Source organism: Ranitomeya variabilis, chromosome 4 (assembly GCF_051348905.1).
Source record: "Ranitomeya variabilis isolate aRanVar5 chromosome 4, aRanVar5.hap1, whole genome shotgun sequence".
NCBI classification, from domain to species: Eukaryota; Metazoa; Chordata; class Amphibia; order Anura; family Dendrobatidae; genus Ranitomeya; species Ranitomeya variabilis.
Window position 1 is genome coordinate 191,599,180 of NC_135235.1, and position 20,966 is coordinate 191,620,145.

The window sequence follows — 20,966 nt, forward strand, 5'->3', positions numbered from 1 at the left end:
GCTGCTCCGCCTTTAAAAGCGGTTTTCCTACTCCCAGAAAAGAGAGCGTTCGAGGCCTTGTGTAGCCTGACGACGAAACTGGCTCCACAGCTCCAGACTTAGGTGGAATATTTTTATCCCCACGACCACCTGATGCTCCACTACCACTACCATCATTACCAGCTGACAATGAACGCCCACGACGACCTCTTGCACCAGACTTCCTCATTGTTTTAAAATCTTAACCAAAGTAACTTTATTTGTTGCTGTCAAACAACTTACACGGTGAGCTATAACTTCAGTATGATTTCAATATCCCTTAACAGGTTGGTGAGACCACAAGGAAAATCAGGCACAATGTTACACACTCTGTTTTCTGTGGCACAAAATCACAGAGATGACACACACGCAGGACTGTCACTCAAGCACTAATGTCAATATTAATCTCCCACCTAATTTATTTATTTTTTTTTCTCAGGGAGACTTTAGAAACCAAATAATATTAAAAAAAAAAAAAAAAAAAGGCTTTCTATGGCCCACAATTAGAGAGAGAGAGGTGGCACACCCAGGAGTCAAGACTGGCACACAAGCTGAAAGGGCAATATTACTCTCCCACTGTTTTTTTATGTATTTTTTGTTTTTTAAGGGAGACTTTAGAAACCCAATAATATTTTTTTAAAAAAATAAATAGGCTTTCTATGGCCCACTGAATGAGAGGGAGAGAGGTGGCACACCCAGGAGTCAAGACTGGCACACAAGCTGAAAGGGCAATATTACTCTCCCACTGTTTTTTTATGTATTTTTTGTTTTTTAAGGGAGACTTTAGAAACCCAATAATATTTTTTTAAAAAAAATAAATAGGCTTTCTATGGCCCACTAAATGAGAGGGAGAGAGGTGGCACACCCAGGAGTCAAGACTGGCACACAAGCTGAAAGGGCAATATTACTCTCCCACTGTTTTTTTATGTATTTTTTGTTTTTTAAGGGAGACTTTAGAAACCCAACAATATTTAAAAAAATAAATAAATAGGCTTTCTATGGCCCACTGAATGAGAGGGAGAGAGGTGGCACACCCAGGAGTCAAGACTGGCACACAAGCTGAAAGGGCAATATTACTCTCCCACTGTTTTATTTTTTATTTTTTATTTTTTTCAGGGAGACTTTAGAAACCAAATAATATTAAAAAAACAAAAAAAAAAAATAGCCTTTCTATGGCCCACTGAATGAGAGGGAGAGAGGTGGCACACCCAGGAGTCAAGACTGGCACACAAGCTGAAAGGGCAATATTACTCTCCCACTGTTTTTTTATGTATTTTTTGTTTTTTAAGGGAGACTTTAGAAACCCAATAATATTTTTTTAAAAAAATAAATAGGCTTTCTATGGCCCACTGAATGAGAGGGAGAGAGGTGGCACACCCAGGAGTCAAGACTGGCACACAAGCTGAAAGGGCAATATTACTCTTCCACTGTTTTTTTATGTATTTTTTGTTTTTTAAGGGAGACTTTAGAAACCCAATAATATTTAAAAAAATAAATAAATAGGCTTTCTATGGCCCACTGAATGAGAGGGAGAGAGGTGGCACACCCAGGAGTCAAGACTGGCACACAAGCTGAAAGGGCAATATTACTCTCCCACTGTTTTTTTATGTATTTTTTGTTTTTTAAGGGAGACTTTAGAAACCCAATAATATTTAAAAAAATAAATAAATAGGCTTTCTATGGCCCACTGAATGAGAGGGAGAGAGGTGGCACACCCAGGAGTCAAGACTGGCACACAAGCTGAAAGGGCAATATTACTCTCCCACTGTTTTTTTATGTATTTTTTGTTTTTTAAGGGAGACTTTAGAAACCCAATAATATTTAAAAAAATAAATAAATAGGCTTTCTATGGCCCACTGAATGAGAGGGAGAGAGGTGGCACACCCAGGAGTCAAGACTGGCACACAAGCTGAAAGGGCAATATTACTCTCCCACTGTTTTTTTTTTTTTTTTTTTTTTCAGGGAGACTTTAGAAACCAAATAATATTAAAAAAACAAAAAAAAAAAAAATAGCCTTTCTATGGCCCACTGAATGAGAGAGAGAGGTGGCACACCCAGGAGTCAAGACTGGCACACAAGCTGAAAGGGCAATATTACTCTCCCACTGTTTTTTTATGTATTTTTTGTTTTTTAAGGGAGACTTTAGAAACCCAATAATATTTTAAAAAAAAAATAAATAGGCTTTCTATGGCCCACTGAATGAGAGGGAGAGAGGTGGCACACCCAGGAGTCAAGACTGGCACACAAGCTGAAAGGGCAATATTACTCTCCCACTGTTTTTTTATGTATTTTTTGTTTTTTAAGGGAGACTTTAGAAACCCAATAATATTTTTTTAAAAAAATAAATAGGCTTTCTATGGCCCACTGAATGAGAGGGAGAGAGGTGGCACACCCAGGAGTCAAGACTGGCACACAAGCTGAAAGGGCAATATTACTCTCCCACTGTTTTTTTATGTATTTTTTGTTTTTTAAGGGAGACTTTAGAAACCCAATAATATTTTAAAAAAAAAATAAATAGGCTTTCTATGGCCCACTAAATGAGAGGGAGAGAGGTGGCACACCCAGGAGTCAAGACTGGCACACAAGCTGAAAGGGCAATATTACTCTCCCACTGTTTTTTTATGTATTTTTTGTTTTTTAAGGGAGACTTTAGAAACCCAATAATATTTTAAAAAAAAAATAAATAGGCTTTCTATGGCCCACTGAATGAGAGGGAGAGAGGTGGCACACCCAGGAGTCAAGACTGGCACACAAGCTGAAAGGGCAATATTACTCTCCCACTGTTTTTTTATGTATTTTTTGTTTTTTAAGGGAGACTTTAGAAACCCAATAATATTTAAAAAAAAAAATAAATAGGCTTTCTATGGCCCACTGAATGAGAGGGAGAGAGGTGGCACACCCAGGAGTCAAGACTGGCACACAAGCTGAAAGGGCAATATTACTCTCCCACTGTTTTTTTATGTATTTTTTGTTTTTTAAGGGAGACTTTAGAAACCCAATAATATTTTTTTAAAAAAATAAATAGGCTTTCTATGGCCCACTGAATGAGAGGGAGAGAGGTGGCACACCCAGGAGTCAAGACTGGCACACAAGCTGAAAGGGCAATATTACTCTCCCACTGTTTTTTTATGTATTTTTTGTTTTTTAAGGGAGACTTTAGAAACCCAATAATATTTAAAAAAAAAAATAAATAGGCTTTCTATGGCCCACTAAATGAGAGGGAGAGAGGTGGCACACCCAGGAGTCAAGACTGGCACACAAGCTGAAAGGGCAATATTACTCTCCCACTGTTTTTTTATGTATTTTTTGTTTTTTAAGGGAGACTTTAGAAACCCAATAATATTTAAAAAAAAAAATAAATAGGCTTTCTATGGCCCACTGAATGAGAGGGAGAGAGGTGGCACACCCAGGAGTCAAGACTGGCACACAAGCTGAAAGGGCAATATTACTCTCCCACTGTTTTTTTATGTATTTTTTGTTTTTTAAGGGAGACTTTAGAAACCCAATAATATTAAAAAAAATAAATAAATAGGCTTTCTATGGCCCACTGAATGAGAGGGAGAGAGGTGGCACACCCAGGAGTCAAGACTGGCACACAAGCTGAAAGGGCAATATTACTCTCCCACTGTTTTTTTTTTTTTTTTTTTTTTTTTTCAGGGAGACTTTAGAAACCAAATAATATTAAAAAAACCAAAAAAAAAAATAGCCTTTCTATGGCCCACTGAATGAGAGAGAGAGGTGGCACACCCAGGAGTCAAGACTGGCACACAAGCTGAAAGGGCAATATTACTCTCCCACTGTTTTTTTATGTATTTTTTGTTTTTTAAGGGAGACTTTAGAAACCCAATAATATTTAAAAAAAAAAATAAATAGGCTTTCTATGGCCCACTGAATGAGAGGGAGAGAGGTGGCACACCCAGGAGTCAAGACTGGCACACAAGCTGAAAGGGCAATATTACTCTCCCACTGTTTTTTTATGTATTTTTTGTTTTTTAAGGGAGACTTTAGAAACCCAATAATATTTTTTTTAAAAAATAAATAGGCTTTCTATGGCCCACTGAATGAGAGGGAGAGAGGTGGCACACCCAGGAGTCAAGACTGGCACACAAGCTGAAAGGGCAATATTACTCTCCCACTGTTTTTTTATGTATTTTTTGTTTTTTAAGGGAGACTTTAGAAACCCAATAATATTTTTTTAAAAAAATAAATAGGCTTTCTATGGCCCACTGAATGAGAGGGAGAGAGGTGGCACACCCAGGAGTCAAGACTGGCACACAAGCTGAAAGGGCAATATTACTCTCCCACTGTTTTTTTATGTATTTTTTGTTTTTTAAGGGAGACTTTAGAAACCCAATAATATTAAAAAAAATAAATAAATAGGCTTTCTATGGCCCACTGAATGAGAGGGAGAGAGGTGGCACACCCAGGAGTCAAGACTGGCACACAAGCTGAAAGGGCAATATTACTCTCCCACTGTTTTTTTTTTTTTTTTTTTTTTTCAGGGAGACTTTAGAAACCAAATAATATTAAAAAAACCAAAAAAAAAAATAGCCTTTCTATGGCCCACTGAATGAGAGAGAGAGGTGGCACACCCAGGAGTCAAGACTGGCACACAAGCTGAAAGGGCAATATTACTCTCCCACTGTTTTTTTATGTATTTTTTGTTTTTTAAGGGAGACTTTAGAAACCCAATAATATTTAAAAAAAAAAATAAATAGGCTTTCTATGGCCCACTGAATGAGAGGGAGAGAGGTGGCACACCCAGGAGTCAAGACTGGCACACAAGCTGAAAGGGCAATATTACTCTCCCACTGTTTTTTTATGTATTTTTTGTTTTTTAAGGGAGACTTTAGAAACCCAATAATATTTTTTTAAAAAAATAAATAGGCTTTCTATGGCCCACTGAATGAGAGGGAGAGAGGTGGCACACCCAGGAGTCAAGACTGGCACACAAGCTGAAAGGGCAATATTACTCTCCCACTGTTTTTTTATGTATTTTTTGTTTTTTAAGGGAGACTTTAGAAACCCAATAATATTTTTTTAAAAAAATAAATAGGCTTTCTATGGCCCACTGAATGAGAGGGAGAGAGGTGGCACACCCAGGAGTCAAGACTGGCACACAAGCTGAAAGGGCAATATTACTCTCCCACTGTTTTTTTATGTATTTTTTGTTTTTTAAGGGAGACTTTAGAAACCCAATAATATTTTTTAAAAAAAATAAATAGGCTTTCTATGGCCCACTGAATGAGAGGGAGAGAGGTGGCACACCCAGGAGTCAAGACTGGCACACAAGCTGAAAGGGCAATATTACTCTCCCACTGTTTTTTTATGTATTTTTTGTTTTTTAAGGGAGACTTTAGAAACCCAATAATATTTAAAAAAAAAAATAAATAGGCTTTCTATGGCCCACTGAATGAGAGGGAGAGAGGTGGCACACCCAGGAGTCAAGACTGGCACACAAGCTGAAAGGGCAATATTACTCTCCCACTGTTTTTTTATGTATTTTTTGTTTTTTTCAGGGAGACTTTAGAAACCAAATAATATTAAAAAAAAAAATAAAATAAATAGGCTTGCTATAGCCCACTGAATGAGAGATAGCACACACAGCAGTGACACACAAGCCCTGACTGAGGCCAATATTTTTCTCCCACTGATTGATGTAGTGTTTTTGTGTTGAGGTAGAATTTAGAACACAAATCACGGAAAAAATAAATAGGCTTTCTATGGCCCACTCAGTGAGAGATGGCACACACAGGGATGGCACTGTAGCAGAAATGCCAATCTTAATCTCCCACAAAAAAAACAAAAAAAAAAACAGGGACTGTCCTACAATTACTATCTCCCTGCAGTAATCTAAGCCAGGTATGGCAGGCAGCAATAGGAGTGGACTGATGCACAAATTAAATAAAAAGTGTGGACAAACAAAAAAGATAGCTGTGCAGAAAGGAAGGAACAAGAGGATATGTGCTTTGAAAAAAGCAGTTGGTTTGCACAGTGCCGTACACACAGCAATACAGCTATCACGGAGCCTTCTAGGGCAGCCCAATGAGCTACAGCGCTGAGGGGAAAAAAAAAAAAAAATAGCTTCCACAGTCCCTGCACACCGAAGGTGGTGTTGGACAGTGCAAATCGCTGCAGCACAAGCGGTTTGGTGGTTAGTGGACCCTGCCTAACGCTCTCCCTGCTTCTGACGAAGCGGCAGCAACCTGTCCCTAAGCTCAGATCAGCAGCAGTAAGATGGCGGTCGGCGGGAACGCCCCTTTATAGCCCCTGTGACGCCGCAGACAGCAAGCCAATCACTGCAATGCCCTTCTCTAAGATGGTGGGGACCAGGATCTATGTCATCACGCTGCCCACACTCTGCGTTCACCTTCATTGGCTGAGAAATGGCGCTTTTCGCGTCATTGAAACGCGACTTTGGCGCGAAAGTCGCGTACCGCATGGCCGACAAGCACAGGGGTCGGATCGGGTTTCATGAGACGCCGACTTAGCCAAAAGTCGGCGACTTTTGAAAATGATCGACCCGTTTCGCTCAACCCTACCGCCTAATAATCGACATTGTAACAAGGTGGAACTCCACACTGCACATGCTTCAGAGGCTGTGTGAACAGAGGCGTGTTGTAATGTATTTGTTGGAGGATACACATACACGGGCAGGCAGTTGGATGGCAGACATGGAGTTGTCTGGTGTGCAGTGGTCGAAGCTACAAGACCTCTGTCAAGTCCTTCAGTGTTTTGAGGAATGCACATGGCTGGTAAGTGCCGACGATGCCATCATAAGCATGAGCATCCCACTAATGCGTCTGCTGATGCAAAGTTTGACGCACAATAAGGAGCAGGCATCTGCGGCCGAGGAGGAGGGAAGCCTTGATGACAGTCAGCCATTGTCTGCTCAGGGAACTCTCCTGGATGAGGTGGCAGATGAAGAGGAGGAGGAGGATGATGGGGATGAATATTTATGGGAGGAGGATGCTTCTCAGGGGGCAATAGAAACTGGTGGCGTTGCAAGGTCAGGTACAGGGTTTTTGCGGGAGACAAGTGATGTTGATTTGCAAGAAAGTGCTCCTCAACCCAGCACAAGCAGTGAATTGACACCTGGAACATTGGCCCACATGGCTGATTATGCTTTGCGTATCCTAAAAAGGGACCCCCGCATTATAAAAATGATGACCGATGACGATTACTGGTTGGCCTGCCTCCTGGATCCACGCTATAAAGGGAAATTACAAAATATCATGCCACATGAGAACCTTGAGCAAATATTGGCTACCAAACAAGCAACTCTTGTAGACCGTTTGGTTCAGGCATTCCCAGCACACAGCGGCGGTGATGGTTCTCACACGAGCTGCAGGGGGCAACATGCAAGAGGTGTTAGAGGGGCACAAATCAGAAGTGGCGTTGGACAGAGGGGTTTTATGACCAGGTTGTGGAGTGATTTCGCAGTGACCGCAGATACGACAGGTACTGCTGCATCAATTCAAAGTGACAGGAGACAGCATTTGTCCAGTATGGTTACGAACTATTTTTCCTCCCTTATCGATGTTCTCCCTCACACGTCATTCCTCTTTGATTACTGGGCATCTAAAATAGACACCTGGCCTGAATTGGCAGAATATGCATTACAGGAGCTCGCTTGCCCAGCTGCTAGTGTGCTATCAGAAAGATTCTTCAGTGCTGCTGGTTCAATACTGACTGAAAAAAGGACTCGTCTGGCTACCCGAAATGTTGATGAGCTAACCTTCATTAAAATGAACCAATCATGGATTTCAAATTATTTTGCCCCACCTTCCCCTGCTGACACGTAGCTTGCCTGAAATATGTCTTGCTTTTGGCCTCGTCTTACTGACTTCTCCAATTCCTCCATTTGCAGCTGCTGAATGTCCACCATAGGCCATTTTTATACCTCCCTAAATGGTCTGATTTCCCCCACAGGGCCGCGGTCACCACTTGGCGCAAGCACCCGTGCGAGTGGCGTTTGCCTGGACAGGTGGGTGTGCCCACTTTTGGGCGACAGCACTTGCACAGGGTCCCTCATAGTACAACGAAGTGTCTCTGACGGTGGTGGTGCACACCCAACATCAGGCACACCGTTGTAATATGAGGGGCCCTGTGCCAGTACCGCCGCCCATGAGAGAGTGTTCCCCCAGCTCAAACAGTGCTTTACCACTTGCAAAACTTACCTCTCACTGCTCCACCACTGTTTAGTCTGTGTTGTTAAATCCTTCAATGGCACTGCCAATACAAATTTGTTGAAATGATAGATGATAGTAAAAATATACACTGGCCCTGCCCTCCATTTAAACCAGTTAATACTGTGCGCGAACTACCACTGTCTGCTACTCAGCAGAGGAGCCCACTCCTGTACCTAGGTATGCCACCTGTTTATTTAGGAACATTGTTTTGGCAGACATTTAGCCCATTTTACTATTTTGGCCTACTAACTGTGTCAGCCACTCCTTGCAATTGCCCTCCACCAAACAAAGCAATGCCGCCTGTGTACTCCAGTTACCAATTTTGAACTGCATTTAGCCTACTTTATCATTTGGGCCTACTACCTGTGTCTGTCTGCGCCACTCCTTACAGTTGTCCTCCACTGCACAAAGCTATGCCGCCTGTGTACTTCTGTTACAAATTTAGAACTGCATTTAGCCTACTTTTTTAATGTGGACCTACAAACTGTGTCTGCGCCACTCATTACAGTTGTCCTCCATTGAACAAAGCGATGCCGACAGTTTACTCCTGTTACCAGTTTTGAACTGGATTTAGCCTACTTACTTTTTTGGGCCTACTAACTGTGTCAGCCCCTCCTTACAATTGTCCTCCTCTGAACAAAGCAATGCCGCCTGTTGAGTCCTGTTACCAAGTTTAAACTGCATTTAGCCTACTTTTTTATTTTAGGCCTACTAAGTCTGTCTGCGCCACTCATTACAGCTGTCCTCCATTGAACAAAGCTATGCCGCCTGTGTACTCCAGTTACCAATTTTGAACTGCATTTAGCCTACTTATTTAGGCCTACTATCTGTTTCTGCCTCCCATTACAGTTGTCCTCCACTGAACAAAGCTGAGCCTCAATTTTCATCCTGTTTCAGATATTAAACTGCATTTGGCCTACTTGTTTGGTTGGGCCTACTAACGGTGTCTGCCGATGCTTGATGTTCTCCACTGAACAAAGCTGAGCCTCAATTTTCATCCTGTTTCGGATATTAAACTGCATTTGGCCTACTTGTTTGGTTGGGCCTAATAAAGGTGTCTGCCACTGCTTGTTGTTCTCCTCCACTGAACAAAGCTGAGCCTCAATTTTCATCCTGTTTTGAATATTAAACTGCATTTGGCCTACTTGTTTGGTTGGGCCTGCTAACGGTGTCTGCCGCTCCTTGCTTTTCTCCTCCACTGAACAAAGCTGAGTCTCAATTTTCATCCTGTTTCGAATATTAAACTGCATTTGGCCTACTTGTTTGGTTGGGCCTACTAACGGTGTCTGCCGCTACTTGCTTTTCTCCTCCACTGAACAAAGCTGAGTCTCAATTTTCATCCTGTTTCGAATATTAAACTGGATTTGGCCTACCTGTTTGGTTGGGCCTACTAACGGTGTCTGCCGCTGCTTGTTGTTCTCCTCCACTGAACAAAGCTGAGCCTCAATTTTCATCCTGTTTCGGATATTAAACTGCATTTGGCCTACTTGTTTGGTTGGGCCTACTAACGGTGTCTGCCGCTGCTTGTTGTTCTCCTCCATTGAGCAAAGCAGTGCCGCCTGTTTACTCCTGTTACCAATTTTGAACTGCATTTGGCCCACTTTATTACTTGGGCCTACTAACTGTGTCTGCCACTCATTACAGTTGTCCTCCACTGAACAAAGCAATGCCACCTGTTTAGTCCTGGTACTACATTTGAACTGCATGTAGCCTACTTTATTATTTGGGCCTACTAACTGTGTTTCCTTCTCATCCTGCCCATTGCCCAGCCACTGCTAGATGAGTCTGCTGGTACATTGACCCAGACCACTACATTCCCCTTGCACTCTACACAGCCAGAATCTGACCCTGCTGAAAGTCAGGTTCCCCTTCCCGCATACTATACCACCTTACACGGGAACAAAGAGGAAGGTGCAGATGAAAGTGCAGGTCCCTTCATCAGGTGGGGGGCATACTCATTGGTGACATCACTGGCACAGGGCCCCTCATAGTACGCAAAAGTGTCTCTGCCGGCGCCCCCTCTGTCAAAAACACCACCGTACTTTGAGGGGCCATGTGCCAGTGCCAATGCGAACGAGTGGGCCCCCCTGCTTGCTCAGGATCACAGCACTTGCAAAATTTAAATACTTACCTCTCCCTGCTCCACTGCCGTGATGTAGTCCGCATTTCCTGGGCCCACAAAAAACTTGAACCAGCCCTACCCCCCACAACTTCAGCCAAATGACCCCCAATTTTCAATGACTAACTATTATTAGAAGGTAAATTAAGATTGACAAGCTTAAGTAACAAGAATTGATGTTTTTGGCATTAAAATGGGCACTGTAGGTGTTTTCCTGTCCTCCACTCACTGCCAACTTTGATTCCCCATTGACTTGCATTGGGTTTTGTGTTTCGGTCGGCCCCCGACTTTACGCAATAATCGGCCGATTTCACCCGACCCGACTTTTGACAAAGTCGGGTTTCGCGAAACCCGACTCGATCCTAAAAAAGTAAAAGTCGCTCAACTCTACAGCTCACAAATGCAGGGAATAATGAAGAGGGGCAGTTAGAGAGTGAGCTGTGTTGTACAGAAGCTACTCACAATGCAGGATTACTTAAAGGGAAGGACACTCTGGACTGGGTCACTACACTAACCCATCCTCTAATGAATCATCATCAGGCAGCAGTGCTGCTGTTATTCACTGCTTCCAGTACTGAATTCAAATGAGTCACCAGCAGGGAGTGGTGATAGTAGCAGTAATTGACATCAGCGCCTTTCTCTGATGACTATTCATTTGAGGGTGGTGCTATTGTCACTCACTGCTTCTATCTCCATCCCCTGCAGACGTCTTTCACAGAAGCTACTGTGAAGGCATTGTAGAAGCAGACTGTTGGCACTGTAGTCATATCTACTTCAGTGTTCATCACTGAGGATCCAAGATGCCTTCAGAGGGAGCAGCAATGCAAGAAACTAGTAAGTAACTGTAGCACTGTCCCCTGTGACATCCTGGTCCTGGAAGGTCAATGAACGTGGATACACACTCTGAGGCATCTCAACATTTATTTGACACATTTTAATCACACCAGACAAAACAAACAAATTAAATATTATTATGAGCCCATGTCTGAAACAACTTTTGATAATATATAAGCTGTACAGGTTTAGAAAAATAAGTTGTATCTTTCAAAAAACAACACCATAACTGTCCACAGGTGGTATGCAGTATTGCAGCCCAATAATGTAGAAAAAAGTTGAACTATGATACCTGACATAAACTTTTGACATATGTGGTTAATTTTAGGAAAGAAAGTAGCGATGTTTTGCTTTGGTCTGCTCCTGTACAAAGCCCTGAAGGGTTAAAGCTGCAGTAAAAATAAAGCAATCTGATACTGATCATATATAAACCTTTACAGTATAGGTCAGAGAGGTTATAGCACTGCACAGAATACAATATGTGTTGAGAAAATTGTGAGGCACGGAAATAAAACATATACTGAAGGTTCAAGAAAACAAGAACTGAACTGAATTTCAGCAGCAAAACTACTTACTGGACAAAGCTTTTTCAGCCTGACATCTTGTAGTAATGAAAATGCTATTGTTAAGTGTCAATGAAACAAAGTTCAATTTTTGACAGACATGTACACAATTTCCCTGCTTGGCTTTATTTTTTTATACATACTAAAGCATTTTCTTTCCAACCATCTAAGGCTCACTAACAGTAAACCAAATAGTTTTCATGAAAGTGCAAGACAATAGCACTGTCATCAGGGAGGACATACCCAATAGGCAGCTGGTTCAGTGGCAGAGGAGCACATTGGGGAGAGAGGTCTGGTCACACTGTACATATTTAATTCAAGATACTGCTGTGATCCTTCTGTAATCTTTAGTGCAGATTCTTCTCCTCACACTCAGAACATTGGGCCTGAGATCCTCGGGCATCTGTACATGCTCAGTAGATGCCTTTATGTATTGTTAATGAATAGTGATGAGCGAATATACTCATTACTCGAGATTTCTTGAGCATGCTCGGGGGTCCTCCGAGTATTGTAAGTACTCAGAGATTTAGTTTTCAGCGCCGCAGCTGAATGATTTACATCTGTTAGCCAGCATAAGTACATGTGGGGGTTGCCTGGTTGCTAAGGAATCCCCACATGTAATCAAGCTAGCTAACAGATGTAAATCATTCATCTGAGGTGAGGAAAACTAAATCTCTGAGCGCTAAAAAATACTCGGAGGACCCCCGAGCATGCTCGGGAAATCCCGAGTAACGAGTATATTCGCTCATCACTATGAATTAACTATTTTCTTTTTCCTTTTTTGGGTATTTCCTTAAAGTCAAACTAATAACCTATAGCATAACAAGCAGAAAGCTTAGCAGTGACGACACTTTGTTAAGTAAAGAGGGATTTTCTCAGCGTAAAGATCCAAATTGTATTCTTCTTCTTTACAGGCATATTGTGATGGTACATAAAGATACATCTCTATTTACCAGCAAACCGCTATATACCTGTATAGTAAAGCTAAAATATAAATCATATATATTTTTCCTAAAAAATTTCCAAAAATAATAAAACACAATAATAATAATCACAATTATATTACACTTTTTAAAAATAAATATCAAATAGCAAACAACATGGAAATGTTTGATATCACTGGAATTGTAAAAATCTGTACAGTACAAAGAATAGAATATTTATGGTGATTGGTAAATGGCATAAAAATAATTTGATTGTTTTTCTTTTCACTATTTAAATCTATGAAAAAAGTTAACTAACTCTTATGTATATGATGGAAGAATAGCATTTAATAAAAACAAAACGCCGTCCGGTCTTGCAAAAACAAAGACCTTATATATTGATGTTCACAAAGAGATAAAACAAAGTTATGGCTGTTTCAATGAATGAGTGAAAAAAAATTCTGGTCTTCAGAATAAGAGCATTAAAATAATGTCATTGTGTATACACAGTACATGTATTATGTATTTTGTATATGCTTGTGTGCCTCTATGTACTGTACGATGTATGGTTATGAATGTCTATATGTAATGTGTAAATATATGTATAATATATTAGCATTTTTGAGCTTTATTATATGTGTGTCTAATGTAATTTGCATATAAATGTACATGTGAATCTGTTCTTGGGGCCTTCTGAAAGGGACAACCCAGACACAAGTCCTTCACGAAAATAATAACTATAATAGACTGGTGGAATCATAGGCATCAAATCTATATAAAAATATATTTGCTCCAAGTAAAGTCTGGCTAATCGGAAAACTAGTTATGTGTTTGTCTATGGAAATTTTCATTACATCTTATTCTTAAAATAGAAGTTAAATAACCCAGAATAGCAGAATGTATTTTCTTCTACGGTTGAATATTTCCATATACATTTTATAAGTCTCTCCGAAAACACAATTACCATTCAAACTAAGCAAAGCACCTAGGCACATAATGCGTAATACGTATCACACCTTTTGAGTCCAAATCAATTTGGCAGAAATTGTTTTTTTTTTTTTACAATATGCTAATGAGGCGCTCAGTGTACCCTAGGTGTGGTGCACTTTCCCTCTTGCTTGATTTCCATCTGTCTTCTACCTCTTTTGGGTCCTGTAGTGCAAGACCTGTCAAGACTGGGCACAGAAATGAGCACAAGCACCTAATTAGCATATTTAAAGAATGGTTTCTGGCAAATGCAGCAATGGATTATGATTTAAATAAGGGTTGTGTCCCCAGTAAGGTCCTGCTCTAAATTCTAACAGTCATTTTGAGCTGAAATACTTTTTTTTTATCTGCTTTCTACTTTCCAAGTCAAAAAGAACCTTCCCCAAATTTTTCATCTACGCGTGATGTAATAGTAGCTACAGGGTGGAGTAAAATGATTTTTGTTTTAGCATTTTTTTTCTTAATTTATCCTGGTGCAGAGATATTAGGTATTGAAAATTTGGCATCCAATCACTGAAGTTTTGTTAAGTCCAAGAGGGTGTTATCGGATAGTAAATCATACAGGATGAAGAGCATACCCCAAGGGAAACATATCTAATAACACCCACTTGGTCATAACTAAAGTGAATCAGTTATGTGCCAAACACTTTGCTAATTCTCCACAATGGAGGAGCGAAATTTAAAACAAACAAAAATGTTGTATTCTGCTCTGCAGCTACTATTAGGTCTTATGCACAGTCCAGCATGAAAAATTTGGTGAGAAGCACTCTTTAAAGGGAATCTGTCAGAAGGATCAATATATACATGTACTGTATATGGGCATGTATTTTGTGCAAAATTGAATAAAATTATACCTTAATATCAATAAATGGAGTGGCAATATAAAAGTCCCTGTTTTGTCGATCAGTGTGGGTCTCAGTGGCCGGACACTCACAATACGTAGAGATAAGTGAATCAGGCAACATTTGATTTCACCTGACAAATAAAATTTTCGAAAAAAGTTATTCCCTGGGGACTTTCCAGACATGCACCATGAACTTGTGATCGCATATGCAAAATCATCGCAGGCCTTGTGAAATCTGGAAGTCCAGGTCTAGCATGAGAAGCCTGAAGAGTCAACACTCATAATGGTGAGTTGAAGATATGATGAGAACTGGGCAGGTGACAGAGAGGGGCTGAGGGGCTGCAGAGCTGAGGAGTAAGATGAGTATAAGTATTTTTGATTTTTTTTTAACCTATTATTGACTCTTTCCGGTTCAGCAAAATGGGCTATTTTGCTGAACCCGTTAGGAATCGAATTACAAAAAAATTATGTTATGGCAAAAGTGATTTTTTGGAATATTGCTCAATTCCATTCAAATGTAATTGATCATCTCTAGTAAGTACTTGTTTTCAGTGGACAACTTTTTACCGGGAGGCCATCATTACGTTTATACTGCCTTTTTATGAACAGCATAAGGAAGGGACAGAGAGTCTCGGAGAGAAAGGTGAGAAATAGATGATTTTTATGTGTATGGGCTGCTTAAGAGCAATGGTTGTTTGTAGTCAAAATCATTGAGCCTTAGTTTTATCAACGATGAGCTAAAGGTTTGTACAGATCCAATATGCAAAAAACATTGAGAATTTTTTTATTCAAAATCATTTGCAAAGTTATTTTGCTTTATACTTTAGTTTCATTGCCTGAAAAAGAACTGCCTACATAATCCCTTTCAGTGCTTGTTACAACAGGTATCAATATTGCATATTGCTGCACATAAATGTTCCTCTTTTGTTTCATAGCCGTTGATTTATGTCATTCTGTATGTTTATTGCTTCTGCCAATTGTGAAGTTTCTGCTAAGTATATTATCTCTCAGTTACAATTGTTTATACAGGAGAATTTTCTCCTACTTTTATGAAACATGCCATGTCGAATTGATATACTATGAGAAATTAAAATTTTAATTTAAAAGAAATAAAACAATGGCCAATCTGTACATTAACCTCCGGCATTCTGCATAAAAGTCTTTGAGTTTATTTCTAGAAATAAATTACTCTTTCCATACAATATTTAATATTTCTTGTCCATTAATGTTTTAATTATTTCATCTTTTTTCATCAATTTAATTATTACATTTGATTTTTAATTTTCAGTTATTTAATTTTAAATTAACAAATTATCAATGCAATTGTGAAAACAGGGGAAATTAAACAATTGTCTTAAACACAGTTATTTTTTTCCTTTTAGAATTTTTTATATGACTCCATTGTGAATCATAACCACTATTTTCATTTTCTTTTAGCATATTTTTGCAAGTAAATGAAACCTTCCAACAAAAGTCCCAGTAAACCAAGCTGAATGCATTAGATCGTAACACCAGTGAATGTGTCTGATTCAATTTCCATAAAACCTAGCAAGTTAACAAGATGGCTGTAGACAAGACAGACAGATAGGGAAATTGATGGTAATGATCATAGTGAATGTGGTGGCAGGAAGAAAGACGCATGTCCTATGTGCAAACAATTATCTGGGACAGACACAAGGGAGATCAGTGTGTTAGTAATGCAGATCATACTGTCTTATTAACACCTCCGTAATTATGCTTAGCTCGCTTTACAGTATGAATGGCTCTGCACACTTCATTTTTGTAGTGATATGGGAGTGCAACTTTTTTCAGTTATTTGCCGTTTTGTTTTATGGTTTACTAGAAAAGATTGCCAGATTTTGGCAACCAAATTTTTAGAGGTCTGATAGACCATGTGCCCTAATACAATAGTCACGGTCTACTTCTCTATGCTCCAATACTAACCCTTCTGTTCATGTTCACATGGTAGTATTTTGCTCAATATTTCACATCTGTATTTGTAAGCTAAAACCTGTAGTGGTTCAAAAGGCAGAAGTGGTGCAAATATTTTTAAAACTTCTTCTCTGAATCTTGCACTCCTGATTTTGGCTTACAAATACTGATGTGTGAATGTGGCCATAGACTGTATTCATATTGGCCAATCAAAGCCATTAAATGACCTTTGATCAACTACATGCAAGATGATTGGCATGTTTAGACATGTCGTCCAGACACTTCCAGAAAAATTGCTAATATAGTTATTCTGTGTGCATAGAATACCATTTTTCTCCACAGCACATGTCCTGTTTATACAAGACCATGTGCTGCCGAGAATGATAACTTTCAAGCAGGCTTAAAATATATTTTCAACTAAGGAAAAAGTGCTTTAATCAATCTTGTGGTGACTGTTTTGACAGCCTGATAATGGGGATCAAAAACTTGTAGGAATGCTCATATCCCAGTTATCGGCCACTTTAAATACAGCTTTAATGGGCTGCAATCTCTGTGGACACTATGCCCTTATGGTGTATAATACACTGCTCAAGAAAATAAAGTGAACACTTAAACAACAGAATATAACTCCAAGTAAATCAATATTCTGTGAAATCAAACTGTCCACTTAGAAAGCAACACTGATTGACAATCAATTTAACATGCTGTTGTGCAAATGGAATAGACAACAGATGGAAATTATTGGCAATTATCAAGACCCCCTCAATAAAGGAGTGGTTCTGCAGGTGGGGACCACAGACCACATCTCAGTACCAATGCTTTCTGGCTGATATTTTGGTCACTTTTGAATGTTCGTTGTGCTTTCACAACAGATGGACTATACAACCCACACAAGTGGCTCAGGTAGTGAAGCTCATCCAGGATAGCACATCAATGCCCTGCAAAATGACCTCCGGCAAGCCACAAATGTGCATGTGTCTGTACAAACGGTTAGAAACCGACTCCATGAGGATGGTCTGAGTGCCCGACGTCCACAGATGAGGGTTGTGCTCACAGCCCAACACCATGCAGGACTCTTGGCATTTGCCACAGAACAACAGGATTGGCAAATTCACCACTAGCGCCCTGTGCTTTTCACAGATGAAAGCAGGTTCACACTGAGCACATGTGACAGACGTGACAGAGTCTGGAGATGCCGTGGAGAGCAATCTGCTGCCTGCAACATCCTTCAGCATGACTGGTTTGGCAGTGGGTCAGTAATGGTGTGGGGTGGCATTTCTTTGGAGGGTTGCACAGCCCTCTGTGTGCTTGCCAGAGGTAGCCTGACTGCCATTAGGTACCGAGATGAGATCCCCAGACCCCTTGTGAGACCATATGCTGGTGAGGTTGGCCCTGGGTTCCTCCTAATGCAGGACAATGCCAAACCTCATGTGGCTGGAGTGTCTCAGCAGTCCCTGCAAGATGAAGGCATTGAAGCTATGGACTGGCCCGCTTGTTCCCCAGACCTGAATCCGATTGAACACATCTGGGACATCATGTCTTGCTCCATCCACCAACATCTCGTTGCACCACAGACTGTCTAGGAGTTGGCGGATGCTTTAGTCCAGGTCTGGGAGGATATTCCTCAGGAGACCATCCGCCGCCTCATCAGGAGCATGCCCAGGCATTGTACAGTAGGGAGGTCATACAGGCACATGGAGGTCACACACAATACTGAGCATCTTTTAATAGTCATGAGTAGTGTTGAGCATTCCGATACTGCAAGTATCGGGTATCGGCCGATACTTGCTGTATCGGAATTTCCGATACCGAGATCCGATACTTTTGTGGTATCGGGTATCGGGTATCGCAACAACATTAATGTAATAATGTGTAAAAAAGAGAATTAAAATAAAAAATATCGCTATACTCACCTCTCCGACGCAGCCTGGACCTCAGCGAGGGAACCGGCAGCGTTGTTTGTTTAAATTTCGCGCTTTTACTTGGTTACGTGAAGTCCCGGCTTGTGATTGGTCAGGGCGGCCATGTTGCCGGGACGCGGACCAATCACAGCAAGCCGTGACGAAATTACGTCACGGCTTGCTGTGATTGGTCCGCGTCCCGGCAACATGGCCGCCATTAACCAATCACAAGCCGGGACGTCACGGGAGGCTGGACATGCGCGTATTTTGAAAAGCGCGCGTGTCCAGCCTCCAGTGACGTCCCGGCAACATGGCCGCCATTAACCAATCACAAGCCGGGACGTCACGGGAGGCTGGACATGCGCGTATTTTGAAAAGCGCGCGTGTCCAGCCTCCAGTGACGTCCCGGCAACATGGCCGCCATTAACCAATCACAAGCCGGGACGTCACGGGAGGCTGGACATGCGCGTATTTTGAAAAGCGCGCGTGTCCAGCCTCCAGTGACGTCCCGGCAACATGGCCGCCATTAACCAATCACAAGCCGGGACGTCACTGGAGGCTGGACACGCGCGCTTTTCAAAATACGCGCATGTCCAGCCTCCCGTGACGTCACGGCTTGTGATTGGTTAATGTCGGCCATGTTGCCGGGACGCGGACCAATCACAGCAAGTCGTGACGTAATTTCGTCACGGCTTGCTGTGATTGGTCCGCGTCCCGGCAACATGGCCGCCCTGACCAATCACAAGCCGGGACTTCACGTAACCAAGTAAAAGCGCGAATTTTAAACAAACAACACTGCCGGTTCCCTCGCTGAGGTCCAGGCTGCGTCGGAGGGTGAGTATAGCGATATTTTTTATTTTAATTCTTTCTTTTACACATTTATATGGATCCCAGGGCCTGAAGGAGAGTTTCCTCTCCTTCAGACCCTGGGAACCATCAGGAATACCGTCCGATACTTGAGTCCCATTGACTTGTATTGGTATCGGGTATCGGTATCGGATTGGATCCGATACTTTGCCGGTATCGGCCGATACTTTCCGATACCGATACTTTCAAGTATCGGACGGTATCGCTCAACACTAGTCATGAGGCATTTCTACTGAAATTGGATCAGTCTGTAATTTGATTTTCCACTTTGATATTGAGCATCATTCCAAATCCAGACCTCCATGAAATATTAATTTTTATTTACATTGATATTTGTTATGTTTTATTGTTCTGAGCACATTTCACTATGCAATGAATAAAAATTTGCAACTGGAATATTTCATTCAGAGATCTAGGATGTGGTATTTTAGTGTTCCCTTTATTTTTTTGAACAGTGTATATTGCCTAACACCTCATTCAGATGTTGATTTTTCACGTACGAGCGCTGTCTGTATTTTTCAATACAATCAATGTAAACTTGAGGTTAGACAACGTATTAGGATCAGTCACTTCTCTTCAGTAATGATAGGCAATGTCCACTGTGCAACTACATAGGTCACAAATCTCTAAGGTCAGAAAGGATTTTGTCATTTATGATGTTTGTATTTTTAACAGCGGTAACCTGAGGTGCAAAGACTATCCAGTGAAATTCCATTCATAAGCACGATACATACTGTCTTGACCTCTAGACATTGAAGAATGTGCCTGATTGCTGACAATAAACAGAGATCCTGACAATCGGGCAGCAAGAATCTGATCCCACTGGCACGATTGCTGAAAGGTCAATTGTACTCAAAAATGCTCCAGTGTTTTAGAGAAGATATATTTTAGAGATCTATTTGGTGACCATAGTCAGAGACCAGACTAGTTTGGTACCACCCTCAGCTTTCTTCTTTCAGTGCCACTGCAGTTAATTTAAAAGTCTCTCTCTGTCGAAGTCACCTGTCAATCACCTTCAGTGACACTGTGAGAAGCCAGCCGGAGTAGTCTCATCTCTGGCTATGGTCCATGACAAGATCTTTGCATTAGTAGGTTCTCTTTATATTTTTCTGGCTTCCATTGCCTGTTATATGAAATGTCATACTATATTATGCAGAAGATTAACAACGAAAGAAGACAACTTCAACTTCCAGACACTAGTTTAACAAGTTTGTCTATCATTTATAAACGGGGTCAGATTTATGACTTTGGGCAGTCAGTTATATAAATTTTTATTTTTTTAGACTTTTTGGTAGATTAGTTAATCAACCATAAGGAGACTAGAGTAGGAGACCACATGTAGAACATTACCACTGTCATTTACAGAGATTGGCATGCTCTCTTAACAGATATTTCATGAACATCTCCTGGGGAGGAAAGGACTTCTCGTTTAATGAAGATGGATACCTCATCAATCCTGCGCTTGTAGTGATTGCTCTTAACAAGGAAAGGAGCTGGGAGGTGGTAAGTGCCCTTGGTTTTCGTGTGCCTTGAACTAAATTTTAATGCAAAAATGACTGATTTGTGTTAGTCATAAATCTTTTCAAGAAGAATTCTTAGTTCCTTTCTCTTTTATTCATTTTCCTGTGACTCAAAAAGGGGTTTTCTAAACAAGATGTATCACCTATCTCATGTATGATTGGTGTGGGACCAAACGCTGGGACACCCACTGATCCCAAGAATGAAGGAAACTAGTGTCAACTTTGTCAATGGTCATACATGCGTTCATACCTTTGCGGAAATGGAT

The 20,966-nt window shown here is 40.8% G+C and overlaps 1 protein-coding gene across 1 annotated transcript in view; it reads left to right on the forward strand.

The window, feature by feature from the left end:
* The window catches only part of GRIN2D (glutamate ionotropic receptor NMDA type subunit 2D), a 1,124,513-nt gene that overhangs the window by 721,135 nt on the left and 382,412 nt on the right, over window positions 1–20,966 (forward strand). Inside the window, exon 6 of the mRNA XM_077259507.1 lies at window positions 20,569–20,683. Within this exon, the coding sequence (XP_077115622.1) occupies window positions 20,569–20,683 (115 nt within the window). The remainder of the gene's footprint in view (window positions 1–20,568; window positions 20,684–20,966) is intronic.